The sequence below is a fragment of the Amblyomma mixtum genome, chromosome 3, assembly GCF_055824585.1.
Source record: "Amblyomma mixtum isolate Tamu chromosome 3, ASM5582458v1, whole genome shotgun sequence".
Lineage (NCBI taxonomy): Eukaryota > Metazoa > Arthropoda > Arachnida > Ixodida > Ixodidae > Amblyomma > Amblyomma mixtum.
In genome coordinates, this window is record NC_143014.1 from 196,518,957 (window position 1) to 196,534,559 (window position 15,603).

Sequence of the window (15,603 nt, forward strand, 5' to 3'; positions counted from 1 at the left end):
ACCGACGACAATCAGCCAATATGCTACACTTGCAGGCTTCTAGGCCATGTCGCCCGCCTTTGCCGACAGCGATCGCCTCGTTCTATGATGATGTGCACACATACAGATACAATTCAGAGCTGCCCTTGCCTAGTGTCTCTTCTGGCTCGTCTACACTTCGCCCACAGTACCCTACTAGCCACGCGCGCGTTGATTGGCTAATATGGCGAGAGTAAGGGACATCTTGGGTCATTATTTACCTGAAATGACAAAAAGCAAGATCAAAATTTTCTCCTCAAACAAACGCAAAGCGAATAGCAATGGCCAGTGACATCACACTCGTGAGGTTGCCCGTAGAAATCTCCCTGATTGGGGCCATGAAGTGATAACTTAAAAATTCATTTACGTTGCAACAAAACACCACCCACCTGCGAAATCTGGCACAAAGGACCAGAAATCGGCAGATAACATACCGTGAAAGTTTCAGTAAAGTCCGTGAAGGTAGAAAAAACGCCGATGTAGCCCTTTAAAGAGCCCTAGCTGGTCGAAATTATTCCAGCGCCTCCGCTACGCATCTCTTATAGCCCACATGCAGCTTTTGAATATTAAACCCAGCGTATCATACCACAGCATAGCATACCGCATCATACCTAAAGTTGCCAACCATTCGAGATTTTGAAGGGTTGTCATAGTTTTGCAAAAGTAGTTCAGAGTCTCAACTTGTCTAGTTCAGTAAAGCATTTCTTTTGGATTCAGGTATGGTGAGATACACACAAACTCAGACCACACCGCACGTGTGCACAACACAGGCATGGAGCATTTCAGCCACCTAAACTTTGCCAAACTCTCCGGGGTTTGTGGTTTCTGTGCCGGTCAGTGCAACGGCATAGTAGAAAGAGCATCTTCTATTACAAAAACCTTGAGGAAAACCAGGAGGAATCAGATGTGCACGAAACTTGTTATGGCAGAGCTGTAATTCAAACTAAACATACATCTTAAATACGATTCCTCCAAATAAAGCCTCAAGCAAGATAATGTTTTATGGTCTATGGGTGTTTAACATCCCAAAGCGACTGAGGCTATGAGGGACACCGTAGTGAAGGGCTCCGGAAATTTCGACCACCTGGGGTTCTATAACATGCACTGACATCGCACAGTACATGGGCCTCTAGAATTTCGCCCCCACAGAAATTCGACCGCCGTGGCCGGGATCGAACCCGCGTCTTTCGGGTCAGCAGTCGAGCGCCATAACCACTGAGCCAATGCGGCGGCTACAAAATAATGTTTTGTAGGCAGAAGATCGACAAGCAAAGTACAAGTAAAAAAGCCACTAGGTGGACATGCCATGAAGAGTTTTTTTCCAGAAAGTATCACTTTGAAAACAGCAATCAAGAAATGATATACTACTTTAAGGTGGGTGCAGAATTATAATCAGATTTCATGATGTTTTTATTTTAGTTGCTTTTACTTTTACTTAAATTATTCTTTTCACACTGAACACAAAAAAAAACATGAAAATTCACTGTCCACGTGTCTATTGTTTGCAACTGCTGGACAAGACGGCACAGCTTGTTAAATACTCAAGATGAAGACGAATAGCTCCTGGACAAATGTTTCTGTGAGGTGTAGACAACCCCAGATATTCTTACTTTGTAATGAAGTACAGTGCAACAGTACAGAAATGGTGGCTATGCCTTATAAGGTGCTTGAAGTACAAAGACATGGCCCTACAATCACAAAGTGGAAGCAATTAGGAAAACTAAGATCACATTCAATTTTGCACACCTAAAGTACGTAGCAGCTCGTTACAATTACTTGAACATTGCCTTAAGACGTCTACAGAGTGGTCGCTCGATTCCGAGACTCATCCGACTGAATTTATGGTCTGGTTTATGGGGGTTTAACGTCTCAAAGCGACTCAGGCTATGAGGGACGCCGTAGTGAAGCGCTCCGGAAATTTCGGCCCCCAGCGGTTCTTTGACATCACATCACACAGTACACTGACATCACACAGTACACGGGCCTCTAGAATTTCGCCTCAATCGAAATTCGACCGCCGGGGCCGGGATCGAACCCATGTCTTTCGGGTCAGCAGCCCAGCGCCGTAGCCACTGAGCCACCGCGACGGCCAAGTGAATTTATGACACAGCCATGTTCATCTAATATTTTGCAATTCTAAGTACTTTGTTATCATCAGTGTTAAGTCCTATGAAGTCTTAAAAGGACGCATGCCCCCCAAGAGAAACAGAACGGATGCCAAAACAAGAAACGAAACAAACATCTGAGAAAAAAAGGAAACAGCACTTTTACGTACGTTTACACAACCTCGCTATTTGTTGCAGCGTACTTCTGTAATGACACCCAAAACCCAGCTAACTTACAATTTGTTCAGCAGGTCGGAGGTTGCCTTGGCACGAAATGGGTCCTTTGGATCTAGCTCTTTGATCTTGCGCGCCAGATCTCGTATAGCCCGTGAGAGCTTGTTGTACCTGCACAAAAATTACGCGCGAGGAAAGTATAACAAAACTGCTCTCAGCTCCATATTTCAACCGATCTGAATACGCGTCAACAGCCCGATCACCGTCACGATGAACTCACTTGGTGTAATCCTCGCGCTTCTGAACATAATACTTTCTCATTATCTTTACTTCATGGAGGTTGTTGTCGACTTCCCATGATATAAAATCTACTTTCTTCAAGAGCTTTTGCTCGTGAAACTTTAATTTGCGTACCATGTCGAACTCAACCAGACAGACGCGCGCACATGTGACGAAAAGTTTTCACTGTTGCCAAGAGATGCCCGCGAGCCGCAAGTCAAGACAAGCAAGTATTGCGGCTATCGACTTATTTTTCATTGTTTCCAGTTGAGCAATACATTGTGACTGAATCTAGACAATAACAAAAAAAAACTGTCTAAACTGACGGTATGTAAACTAAACACTATCTAAGCTGCAGACACAATTAAATACTTACTAAAAAAACTTCTTTTACTTTTTCCACGCTTTCAGCTAAGGTTCAAGACCTCTCCCGAGTTCTTTCCTTTCTCCATGTTCAAGACATACTGAGACAAAGCTTACCTTTTTCCAATATAATTTCTTTCTTTCTCCCACTGATCTCTACTAGTGGAGATCAGTGCTTTCTCCAGAGTTCCTGGCAAGGTTCCTGGCTTTCCTCCATGGTTCCTGGCATTACTGGCATGGAGGTTCCTGGAGATTCGGAATGGATGGATGGATGGCTGGAGGGATGGATGGATGGATGGATGGATGGATGGATAGCTGCTCAACGTCAGTACTGCCCTCGGTTCTGCGTGGTTCTGCGCGTTCTGCGTTTCCCAGCGTCATGACGCGAGCATGGCGCTACAGTCAGTGACTTGTTGCATCATTGCATGCCTGCCTGTTTGCATGTTTGCTATCTAGCAGAACGAGCTTGCGCGTGTCGGCGGTGGCAGCTGCACCGCTGCTCTAGCCGCTCCATTATAGTGCCTATAGCTCCATCGCCAGGCGTCTCGTTGCAGTCGAGTGAGTGAGACGCATGGCTCCCAAGCGGCCCAGTGATTCCGCGCCAAGCGATTCGGGGAAGCGGCAGTGGGTTGACCACAAGGCTTTCGCCAAGCACACTTTAGAATTTCCGAAGTGACTTCGGCAATTTTTTTTACCTCTTTGTCGAGGATTCTGTCTTCGTGTGGCATCAAGAGGTAGGCCGCTTCTCTAGTGATACTGCGTCTACAATTATTTATAGCGAGCTTGGCGTCGCTGAGTACTGTACTGTCGTAAAGCCCCTCAATGAAACAAAAGTAGCGAAAAGCTTTGAACTTTCCGACACTCCTCCTCTCCTAGCGCTCCGCCGGGTAATCGAGCCTCTCATTGGCTGAGCGCCATGCTCACGTGTTAGCGCGCGCTTTTTGGCTCCGCAGCAGACGCCGGCGCCATTCAGTTCAGTTCAGTTCAGTTTTATTCCTTAAAGGCCCCCTTTTCAGGGGGTGTTACATAAGGGGTGGGAATACACTTGAAATGTGAAAAAACAGCAATGATTAACATTGAAGATGATCTGTTACACGCGCTTGAAAAACAGATGGCGAAGCGATGACGACGACGTCATAGGGAAGGCCGTTCCAGTCTGAAGCTGTTCGAGAAAAGAGCGATGCAGAAAAAGTAGTAGTGTGCGATGGTGGGCGTGCAACTTGCAGTGGATGACTGGTGCGGTGAGATATGCGTGCTGCGGCTGTGATGTACGGTGCTTGATTCAAGGAAGAATAAAAAAACTTGTGAAAAAGAGCGAGGCTAGCGATGCGGCGACGAAATGAAAGTAGTGGCAATCCGGATTTCACTTTCAAAGCTGAAACACTGGTGTCGTACGAGTATGAGGAATGAATGAACCGGACGGCACGATTTTCAGGGTGTCGAACCGGAACCGAACCCGAAACCGGAACCGAACCCGAATTTTCGCCCGGAACCGGAACCGAACCGAACCCATAAATTTTTCGCCATCTTGGAACTGAACCCGAACCGGAACGATTCAAAGGAACCGTTCCGAACCGGTTCGGGACCCGGTTCAGCCTCACTTTTTTGCATCTCGGCATACAAAATGAGACGATCTAACGTATAGATTTACCCACCCGTAGCGGTCTGCGCTGGGAAGTGCGAAAATGGTACCCAGTATATGCGACAGCAAACTTACAGGAAGTCTGGTGCCTGGGAAGAAGTCTAATTGACGCTTCTGTAATGTACTACCGCCAATTCTTAGTACTTCAGGTTTATGTGAAATCTTGAGCTATTATTCCTCCCCTTTTACATATTTGCCTAAAAATTTAATCAAATTGTTGCACTGCTCCAACTCAATAAAGTACTATAGACACCAAATTTTTGCTTGCGTGCTTTATTCTTTCAAACGATGCATTAGAGATTGGTGTACCGACTTTGTCAAAAGTAACCAGGCTGCATGGTTTGCTTCAAGCTTGTTTAGTGGAGCCCTTGTGACTTTCCTAAAGAACAAAATTTATTGGAAGATAAGAAGGCCTTCAGTCCTTACCTTTAACGACCATTTCAACTTCAGGAAAGCTGTAAGGGCTCCACTGTACAAGCTAGAAGAAAACCATGCAGCCCGGTTACTTGTGACAAAGACTGTACATGGAGCATCGCGAGGTATTTCACCAACACATAATAAATAATTTATATTTTAATTTCTTCATGACCCTGTTTCGGTTTCATCAACATAACGGTGGCTGTGATGTGTAGAGGAAATTAGGTCGCGTGAGGTGCAATAAAACGGCAATATAACTGCTGATACGTCATTCGTTGTAATTATAGGCCTTGGAGCCGGCTGATTTAAGTGCTATAGTGAGTCAAAACAACGTATCAGCGTTTGTATGAGTTTTCCTGTGCCTCACGTGGCCTAATATTGAACTCACGTCACAGCCATCATGCGGTTTATGAAATCGGGACAGCATAGGAGAAGAAATTATTTTCTAAATTATTTAGTGGCAGTAGGCGAATACCACACGGTTGTCCATGTATTCTAATATTTATGGCGTCATTTGAAAGGAGAAAACACGCAATAAAACTGGGTGTCTATAGTCATTTAAGCACCGATTGAGCATGCCTTCCTTTTATTTTCGTCATTTCCCACAAGTAGATGAAATATTAGCGCGAGGATCCAACAACGTTGTGATGGTGGTTTTTGAGGAAATGAACTGTCGCAGTCTGTCTCACTTCTTGATGGACACCTGAACTGCGCCGTAAGAGAGGGAGGAAGGTGGGAGTGAAAGAAGAAATAGAAAAGGGCGCAGTAGGGGAGGCCTCCGGAATAATTTCTGCCAGCTGGGGATCCTTAAAGAGCGACTGCATAGGTTATAGAAATCGACGAGCTTAAAAGGGTCGAATGTGTGAAACATCTAGGTAAAGTATGCGAAGTCATTTTGGCCTAGCATTTGAAACGATGACGTAATCACCAATTAAAATTGCGGCCGCCTTCAAGCTTCTCCGCAGCGCCCAACGCTAAGTGGGGGACGCATGATGACGTCATCGAAGGTATCGGTACATTTCCAACGCGTAAACGCCTGCTTTTAAGGGAAAAAAACCAACGACACTAAAGGCAAAGTCCGCCGAACGTTGTTTGGCAGCGTCCAGCCACGCCCTGCCAGCCACGGCAGAGCGTGGCTGGCGGCAGCGGTAATTTGAAATCATACCTTCCGTGACGTCACTCTGAACTTCCCCGCACTCCTCTATTGCTTTGAGGAGAAGTGCAAAATTTAATCGTCGATTACCTCACTATTTTAAATGGTACGGCAAAAAACTTAGCATGTTCTACCTACAGCCTACATAGATTTGAATCCTTGTGTATCACGAAATTCTCAAAAAGTGGCGCAGTTGCCCTTTAACGTGCACTAACATCGCGCAGCACACGGTGCCTTTTGCGCTTCGCCTCCGTCGAAACGTGGCCCCCGGGGCCGGGTTCGAACCCGAGTACACCGAATAAGCAACCGAGCGCCCTAACCACTGAGCCACCGCAGTGGGTAATGCAACATTTACTTTTGCAGGCGCTTGTTGTCTCAGAAATCAGGTTCTAAATAAAACCCCTCCCGATGTAGGGCAACAAAGAAAAAAAAAATGGCTCACTAGCTGTGGAGCTCGGCTGCTGATTCCAAAAAAAAATCTCTGCCTCTCCCGTAAACGAGAGTAGAGTAAGCATGAAATGTTTACGGGCCTAATGTCATCTCGGTGGACACCCGCACCGCACCGTACAGGAAGGGAGGAACGCCACCACCCGTTCAGCGCGATGCCTTGCCATTTGAACGCAAGGTTTTTTGAGGAAAGGAAATGGCGCAGTAATTCTCTGCCATCTCGGTGGACAACCGAACCGCACCGTAAAGGAAGGGAGGAACGCCACCACCCGTTCGGCGCGATGCCTTGCCCTTTGAACGCAGCGCTTCTCCCCCGGATCACATATGACAACGAAGTGTAACGTGGCATTTATGTGCTTTTTCTGCACGCGTTATTCGAAATCGGAAATTATAATTCCGTGCATTATCAAACCCACAGCTCCACTGATATCTTGATAAACATTGAGAAGGCACTGGCAGCAGTTATTTTTTGTCTCGTTTGGAGACCAACCGGCGCTTGCATGCCGGTCGCGTAGGAGGGCTTAGAGAGTCTCGTTAAATCTCGTTAAGTCTCGTACGGTGCCCGGATGTTCTCGTTTAAGAGCCCGGATGACTGGAATTCAGTGCCCGGATGAGTGGATTTCAGTGCCCGGATGAGTGGATTGCAGTGCCCGGATGAGTGGATTTCAGTGCCCGGATGACGGCTCTCGGTCTCGGCGTGACGTCACCACACTGCCGACAACGGGAGCTAAAAGCATTTCATGCTTAATAAAAAAACCAGTGTGCTCTGTCGCACGCCGCAAATCCCCAACTGATCTCCGTTAATCTGGAGCCCTCCACTACACCGTCTATCCTATAGCCTCAATGTATACTCGACACGTTAAACCCGGGATATCACTACTAGTATTACCAAAAGAAGAGCCGCCGCGGTGGCTCAGTGGCTATGGTGCTCGGCTGCTGTCCCGAAATACGCGGGTTCGATCCCGGCCGCGGCGGCTAGAATTTCTTTGGAGGAGAAATTCTAGAGGCCCGTGTACTGTGCGATGTCAGTGTACGTTAAAGAACCCCAGGTGGTCCAAATTTCCAGAGCCCTCCACTACGGCGTCTCTCATAGCCTTAGTCGCTTTGGGACGTTAAACCCCTGAAACGAAACCAAACCAAACCAAAAGAAGAATGTATAAATTGGTGCAGATTCTTTTTTTTTAGAATCCGCATATTCTTGTTTACAGGCGACGGAAATAAGCAACGAAAGGCGGGTTCTTGGCAACGGTGGAGGTGTACTAATAAGAAAAAAATCAAATACCGGATAATCAAAAGGGCAATGCGGAAATATATGCGCTCGCTGGCATGCGATAGTGATTACGCCCAGAAAGATGCTACTGCGATTAAGTGCAACGGCGATGAGGTGATTTCATTATGCCGATTCGCTGAAATCGTTCTGCTTCTGAGAAAAAATTGCTGCCAGTCGCCAGCCCGCGGCGCCATCCGCTGTTCTCGCACTGCTCGATCTTGAATTCTCTACCTGGCGACTTATATCTACTTCTCGCTGTCATACTTCCGGTTCTTAGTGTCTGACATGACAGGCTTATGATTGTTGGCGTTTTTTTCGTAAAACGCTTGGGCGACTCAATACGTTGAGCCTTCACAACAATCTGCCTCGGCTATAGCGCGTACAGGTGGGTGATGGGGGGTGGGGAGATGGGTGAAAGTTTTTGAAGGTGCATTTTTACCAGTGAATAGCGCCCCAGGAAAAGTCGCAAACATTCAGTGTAGTGCAAGTATATCTGCTTTCTCGCACAATGCTGCACTTGCAAGAATGTTGCAGCTCAATGTCGCAACAAACATGTTGCCAGTTTGTTTGGTTTAGTTCGGTTTATTGGATTTTAACGTCCCAAAGCGACTCAGGCTATGAGAGACGCCGTAGGGAAGGGCTGCGGAAATTTCAACCACCTGGGGTTCTTTAACGTGCACTGACATCGCACAGTGCACAAGCCTCTAGAATTTCGCCTTCATCGAAATTCGTCCGCCGCGGCCGGGATCGAACCCACGGCTTTCGGGTCAGTAGCCGAGCGGCGTAACCACTGAGCCACCGCGGCGGGGCTGTTGACAGTTTGTGCCCGTGCAAAAACGAACCGTTCTCAACCCATCCAAGCGTGTGTTTTTTATGATACTAATTTTATCAAAATAGAGGAGGTTGACGTCATCATAATAAGTCGATGTCGTAATTTCTTACTGTACTTTAGTGAGAAGCCACGATTAGCTGTGTGTTTGAAGATACTGAGCTATACGGGTTCGGGATATATAACGTGAGTCACAAAGGCGATGTCGAATATGTGATTTAAATAAAATATGTTTCGCAAGTTCTAGATGTTAGGGAGAGGCTGTGCTCCCACGAGGCTCTCGTCGGGTGGCAGATGGGCGGTGGAGGGATTCTCGCACATTTTCTTACCATTTAGTAAAGGAGGGGGGACTGGCAAGTCGGTTTCGGGGCGACGGAAAGGTGTCCGTCTGTATGTAGGTACCGATACATGGCAGTTTCGTTTCTCAGTAGTGCGCGGGAACGTAGAGGGCGCGTGCGGCGGCAATCTTGGGGCCCCGTAAGTACACTGTGTACGAGGAAGTCCCAACCGGCTCAAGCTTCAAGGGAGACCTATTACTCGCGCGACGGGGTCTCCCAAACTGCTCAAGCAGGAGGATCTTGTAGATGCAAAATCCACCGGCTTTTCGCCTTACACCTCATAAGGTGTATTATAGCGTATACATAGCCGATTTTCATTAATTTCGAGTTCATTTCATTTTGCGGCTCTTGCCGTAAATTCGTCTTTGCAGCGCACACTAAGTAAAATGGGTAAAGTGAGAAAATCTCGCATTAAACAATTTTTTCATGCTTAAGTAACGCAGTAAACAGAACGAAAGGAAGACGGGAGACGACACGAGCGCTGGCTAACAGCTGGTTATTTTATTCTAGGAAAAGTATATAAAGGAGCAGGACTCAGGGAAGAACCCCAAAAACAGAAGAACAAAAGTTAAAATTTAGAAACCATACCGCGCATGCAAATCACAGTCGAGTCATGACGTCTTTTTCAACGAAATTCGAAGACTATCTTCCATAGTAGTCAGCACTATATTCCATAGTAGACCGCACTCCGCTATCTGCTGGACCTCACGCAATTGCCAAGAAAGCCTTACTCCTCATCTGCCAAATTGATAGGTGGTGAAGCAACACACTCATCTGCTTCCTTCCTAATGATATAGGCCTCGACCAACTCCCTACATATGCAAACAGGGTTATTAAACACGACACTTGTCCTATCTACTGGGGGAAGCAATCGTTGCACTCGCTGCAATGCAAAGCCAAGTTATACGACACCGCTACTTTTTTCACCCATCTGTGATGTTCGAACAAATGCTCATTGCTTCCCCACTTAGAAAGACAAGCCTCCTGTTTATTCACCCAGATCGAATTTGTAGGGAGATGGTGGAGGCCTTCATGATCAGGAAGGAAGCAGATGGGCGTGTTGCTTCACAATCCACCAGCTTGGTAGAAAAGGAGTCAGGCTTTCTTGGCAACTGTGTGAGGTCCAGGAGGTAGCGGAGTGCGGTCTACTATGGAATATAGTCTTCGTACTTCGTTGAAAAAGATGTCATGACTCGACTATGATGTGCATGCGCAGTATGGTTTTTTAATTTTAATCTCTGCTTTCCTGCTTTTTGGATTGTTCACTGTGTCCTGCGCCTTCATACACTTTCCGAGAATGTAATAACCAGTTGTTAGTCAGCGTCTATGTCGTCTCCAGTCTTCCTTTTGTCCTGTTTACTGCGCTGCTTAAGCATGATTTCTTGCCAACTAGCACACTTATGTTCTCGTAAACAAATCTTTGCATTTTTTATTTTGTATACCGATGTGCCAGAAAAATGAAAACGCATAGCAGGGTTGACGGAAACTCATCTGCATTCTAATTTTTTTTGTCCTGAACCCGTTTGAACCGGTTCGGGATGGTCTGAACCGGTTCGAACCGGAACGGAATGGCGCTTTGGAGCCGAACCCGGAACTGAACCCGAAAGGCGTGAACCCGAACCCGAACCGAACCCGAAAAAATGCCGGTTCGACACCCTGACGATTTTGAACAGATTCCAATGCAGTGATTAGATATACTTGATGTGGGTTCCAGATGGCAGATGCATATTCTAATTTTGGTCTTACCAATGATTTGTACGCGAGCAGCTTTACCTCAGGTGGGGCAAGACGGAGGTGACGCTTCAGGAAACCTAGTGTTTTATTTGATGCTGAAATGATGTTACTAATATGAGCGCGCCATGAGAGATCAGGAGAGACGGTGATTCCCAGATATTTATACGATTCTGTTAGCTCAATCGGTGTATTAGAAACGGAGTAATAAAAGCGATAAGGGTTACGACGACGAGAAAAAGACATGAGTTTGCATTTAGTAGGATTAAGGGACATCAACCAATTATTGCACCAGTTTAATACACTATTAATATCTGCCTGAAGGGTGTGTTGATCATCACGATTGTTAATGGTACGGTAAATGACACAATCATCGGCGAACATTCTAATGTTGCAGGAAACATGCATGGGCAAGTCGTTAATATATATTAGGAATAGAAGGGGACCAAGGACAGATCCTTGAGGGACACCGGATGTTACTGGGACGGACTTAGACAGGTGGCCGTTAACATAGACAGACTGTGAACGATTAGTTAGAAATTCTTCAATCCATTTTAAAATATTAGCGTGTAGGTTGAGCTCCGAAAGTTTTAGTAATAGTCGGCGGTGAGGGACCTTGTCAAAGGCTTTTGCAAAATCTAGAAAAATGGCATCGGTCTGCATGTTACGGTCGAGATTAGCATGTAAGTCATGAAGGAAGAGTGCTAGTTGGGTTTCGCATGAGAGGCCCTTGCGAAATCCGTGTTGTGGAGGATGGAAAAATTCGTTTGCGTCAAGGAAGTTGGTGATTTGTGAGTATATGACGTGCTCCATTATTTTACACGGTACACTAGTTAAGGAAATGGGGCGGTAATTCAAAGGTGAGTCTCTGTTACCCGATTTGTAGACTGGAACGACCTTGCCCTGTTTCCAGTCAGCTGGAATGATTCCTGAAGACAGTGACTGTGAAAAAAAGGAGACATAAATAGGCTGCACAAATAGTGTTCACATTCTTCAAAAGTTTTGAATTGATTAGGTCTGTACCAGCTGCAGACGACAGTTTCATATTATGAATTATGGATGAGATGCCTTCTTCGCTAAAGGTGATAGCCGGCATGAAAGATTCCAAGTTAAAGGATGATAAGTGTGCAGGCGCGTCAAACTCGGTGGTGAAGACAGATGCGAATGCATTGTTAAAAACATCTGCACAGTCGTTATCAGCAACAGGTTCATGTAAGTCATTCGTTAACGTAATATGGGAACGGTGCGTAGGATTTAGGACCTGCCAAAATTGCTTTGGGTTGCTTATTAGTAGGTTTGGTAAGTCGGGGTGATAAAATGAGTGCTTGGCATCACGAACAGAATGTAAGTATAATTTTTCGATTTCGTAGTATTTTTCCCATGCGGCATGCGTGTCGATGCGTTTGGCGGAGCGAAAAAATCGTTTCTTTTTGTTTTCTAGGCGTTTTGGCGGGAGCGTTTTCCCAGCTTTGATGGTGTCTACGCGCTGCGGCGACGCCGAGCTTTTGTTGCGCTTGCGGGTGCAACAGCCGAGGAGGCAGTGGGAAAGGTTTTTCGTCATTCCGTCTGCAAAAAGCAATGCGGCTCGCCGAAAGGTTTGGCTGCATAGGATCGGCCGGGAAAGCATTGATAATGAGCTGGATCCCCGTCTTTACGATGCGAGTGCCGCTCTTCAGTTGTCAGTCGCGTTTTTTTTTTTTTTTTTCGGAGGATTCGGTGAGAAGCGCGAGCGACTGCAGTCTTTCTTCGCACTTAATGCCGTCTGGCATGGTTGTAGGTGGATTCGTTCGCTCGCGGGCTACGAAAGCCTTGCTTTTCGTTGTCTTAGCCCCGCCGTTCACGCTGCTGGTTCTGCTAGGCTCTGCAGGCGTAGCTTTGATGTAGCGCGCGTTACGTGGCGTATGGCGTATTCGTGGTTGATGTCGGACTCGTTCGCGAACTCGACTCAGAACTGGCGCTTCATTTTGTTTGAAGTCTGCTGTTTACGCTGCTCGCGGTGCTGGTCTAGCTAGCTTTGATGTTGCGCGCATCGCTGGACGTATTTATTGACTCCTTCGCGCACGAACCCGATTCCAGAGAGGCGGTTCTTGCTGTTGAAGCCTCCGTTGTTCATGCTGCTCGCGGTGTAGGACTAGCATTCATGCTGCGCGCACTGCTGACCGTATTTGTTCTGGCAGGGTTCATACCAAAATCGGTGTTTACTGTGCCCAGGAATAGCGACCGAACTATCGCTTGAATACTCGATATCTGCTTGGATAATACTTGAGAATGCAGGCGAGGACCTCCGTCAAACATAGCTGCATACATTTTTTTTGTGTGTTTTCAACTTTCGCGTGAAGCAACTTCCTAAACGGACAACATTTTGCTTCGAACTGGACTGAGTGAATTCGAGTTTTGTTTTTCAGCTCAAATTTTTTTTCGCGCTGCTTCGACCGAAAGCGATTAATGAACTGCGGCAGTCTAGACTGCTGCGCATTGTGCATGGCAATTGCACGATTGAAGACAGTGTCCTCTTATAAGCCATTACTGCGTATGCTGACCCAAGATGACAATCACTTAAACATTAGAGTGGGTCGTAAAGCGCTGTAGCTGCGCGCGGTGTAGCGGTCAAAAGCCTTGATTGCTGTTACTCAACCCAAACAATTAACCCTACATCAAAATTCTTCTCGTCATAACCGTGTAACAGTGCGCAACTAGGGCATCGTATTCACCTAGGTATTTACAAACAAACGGTACAGGACTAACGTCTGTCGGTTCCAGCAGCACGGTGATAACGCGCAAAATTTCCCCTTTCTGCTCTGGCTCGGCCAAGAAAGGAACGGTGTGCAAGTTTGCTTGTGCTTTGTCACTTTTCATGAAGTAATTTCAAAAGACGTGAACTGATGACTGTTGCGCCCCCGTCGTATCTCCAATATCTTTCTCTATGGTATCTCGGTGGCTAGCGCTTGCCTTCAACCACGACGCATGCCATGAATCTCTCCATCATGGACTGTAGCACTCGTTTCACAACCTGCGGGGGTATATTGCACATGCCTTGATGATTCTTTGTTTGAGATCTGCCACGTCTTCGGGTTCAGTTACTTCGTTCTTGACGTAACCCCAAAGAAAGAAGTCTCATGGAGTTAGGTCGGTTGACCTATAGGTGGCCAGAATATGATTCCACCGCGCCCTATCCACTGATCGGGGAAGTTGCTGTCGAGCCAATCCCTAGCTTATACGCGACGAGAAGTGCGCAGGCGCCCCGTCGTGCTGAAACCACGAGCCGTGGACTTAACGGTATCTCGGACATGAAATCGCTGACAGCACCACTTGTAATGCTCGCTGTGTATGACTTCGCTGTTAGATTTTCTTCCAGAAAGTACGGCCCCACTACTCGATTTGAGTAAATGCCACACCAGACATTCACTGACCACCGGACTTGGTGGTGGTGTTCCCGGAGCCAGTGTGGGTTCTGGTCAGACCAGTAGTGGGCGTTGTGTACATTGACTTCCCCATTACGGCAAAAGTGGACTCGTCCGTCCACAGAACTTTCCTAAAAAAGTCTGAGTCTTACATCGAATAAGACAAAACTGGGAACTATCTTCTTCGTGCATGCCGGTCCTGGAGTCCGTGAAATGTGCAGGTAACGTGATGTAACCGAACACCGCAAGTACTCACATTTGATCAACGCCCAGTTGCAGAATTCCTACCGCTTTTTATAATCGTCTTCACTGAAATGCTGATGCAGCACTATGTCGTAAGGATAAAAACTATGCTTCTTGAGCACTCTCCGGACTGAATAGTGGGAGGATCCACCGGCCTCGACGATTTAACGGATGCTGGCTTCGGGGTATGCACGAACGTAGGCGAGAACATTTATCTCGAATTCTTCACTCAGGGTAACTCCCTTTGCCTTCCTTGAATGAAGCACAGATTCTGTGGTCCGGAACAGTTTGCGCATTTTAGCGAACATCGTATGTGACGGAACCGGGTGGACAGGATTCTCGGAGGCGTAAGCCTTGAGGCGAGGCGAGCGTTGCCATTCGTTTTTACACACGCGACAACCATCAGCACCTTCTCGGCCAACGAGTATCGCGGTTGCAGCCGCCCTGCCATTGCAACGCTCATTCAGAGTTCATATTGTCACGTTGTGACGGCAGTCCAGCGGTCAGGAAGACACCAGAAATACTTGCAAACGAAGCTCTTTATTTGGGCTGACTTGCGCCCTCAAAAGAACTGAATCATTCGGCGGCGGCGTAAGCAACAGGCGCTCTCGGCGGTCGTCGAACTACGAATGTCCGCCGCTCGCGGCATCGCTCAATTTAAAGCCGGCAAGGAAACTTCCAGATAACAGGTCAAGATCATCTACGGTAATCTGGAAAAACCTAGATGCAGCCTTTCATGGCTGCGAACAATCGAGATTAGTCTGGTCGCTTCTCGCGCCACGAACAAAAGTGATAACGACCCTTTCCTGCTGCCTTGAGCGTGAACGAACAAACACTGCAATGATACGTGGCATTACCCCCCTTCCAAAGAAGCATCGTCTCGATGCTTTAAAATGAAAATAAACACGGAGAATGAAACTTCGAGTCCTTCAGCGTTCATAATATGGCTTCAGGCGTACGACATGTACGACTTCCGGGCGTGGGCGGCGTCGCTGAGATGCTGTCGTGCCGTCGGGGATGACTTCATAGTCGAGGTCACCGATGCGACGGAGAACCCTGTACGGGCCAAAGTAGCGTCGCAGCAACTTTTCGCTCAATCCGCGGCGGCGAACTGGCGTCCATATCCAAACCCGATCACCTGGCTTGTAATGCGTGTCTCGTCGGCGCAGATTGTAGCGTCGGGCGTCGGTGTG

At 47.1% G+C, this 15,603-nt stretch overlaps 1 protein-coding gene across 1 annotated transcript in view; it reads right to left on the reverse strand.

Moving 5' to 3' along the window:
• Positions 1-2,774, reverse strand: part of LOC149353199 (U3 small nucleolar ribonucleoprotein IMP3) — a 34,850-nt gene extending 32,076 nt beyond the window's left edge. The window contains exons 1-2 of the mRNA XM_089582410.1: positions 2,578-2,774; positions 2,361-2,468 (exon numbers count right to left, since the gene is read on the reverse strand). Coding sequence (XP_089438536.1) covers positions 2,361-2,468; positions 2,578-2,714 — 245 coding nt within the window. The 5' untranslated portion in view covers positions 2,715-2,774. The remainder of the gene's footprint in view (positions 1-2,360; positions 2,469-2,577) is intronic.
• Positions 2,775-15,603: the final 12,829 nt, after the last annotated feature.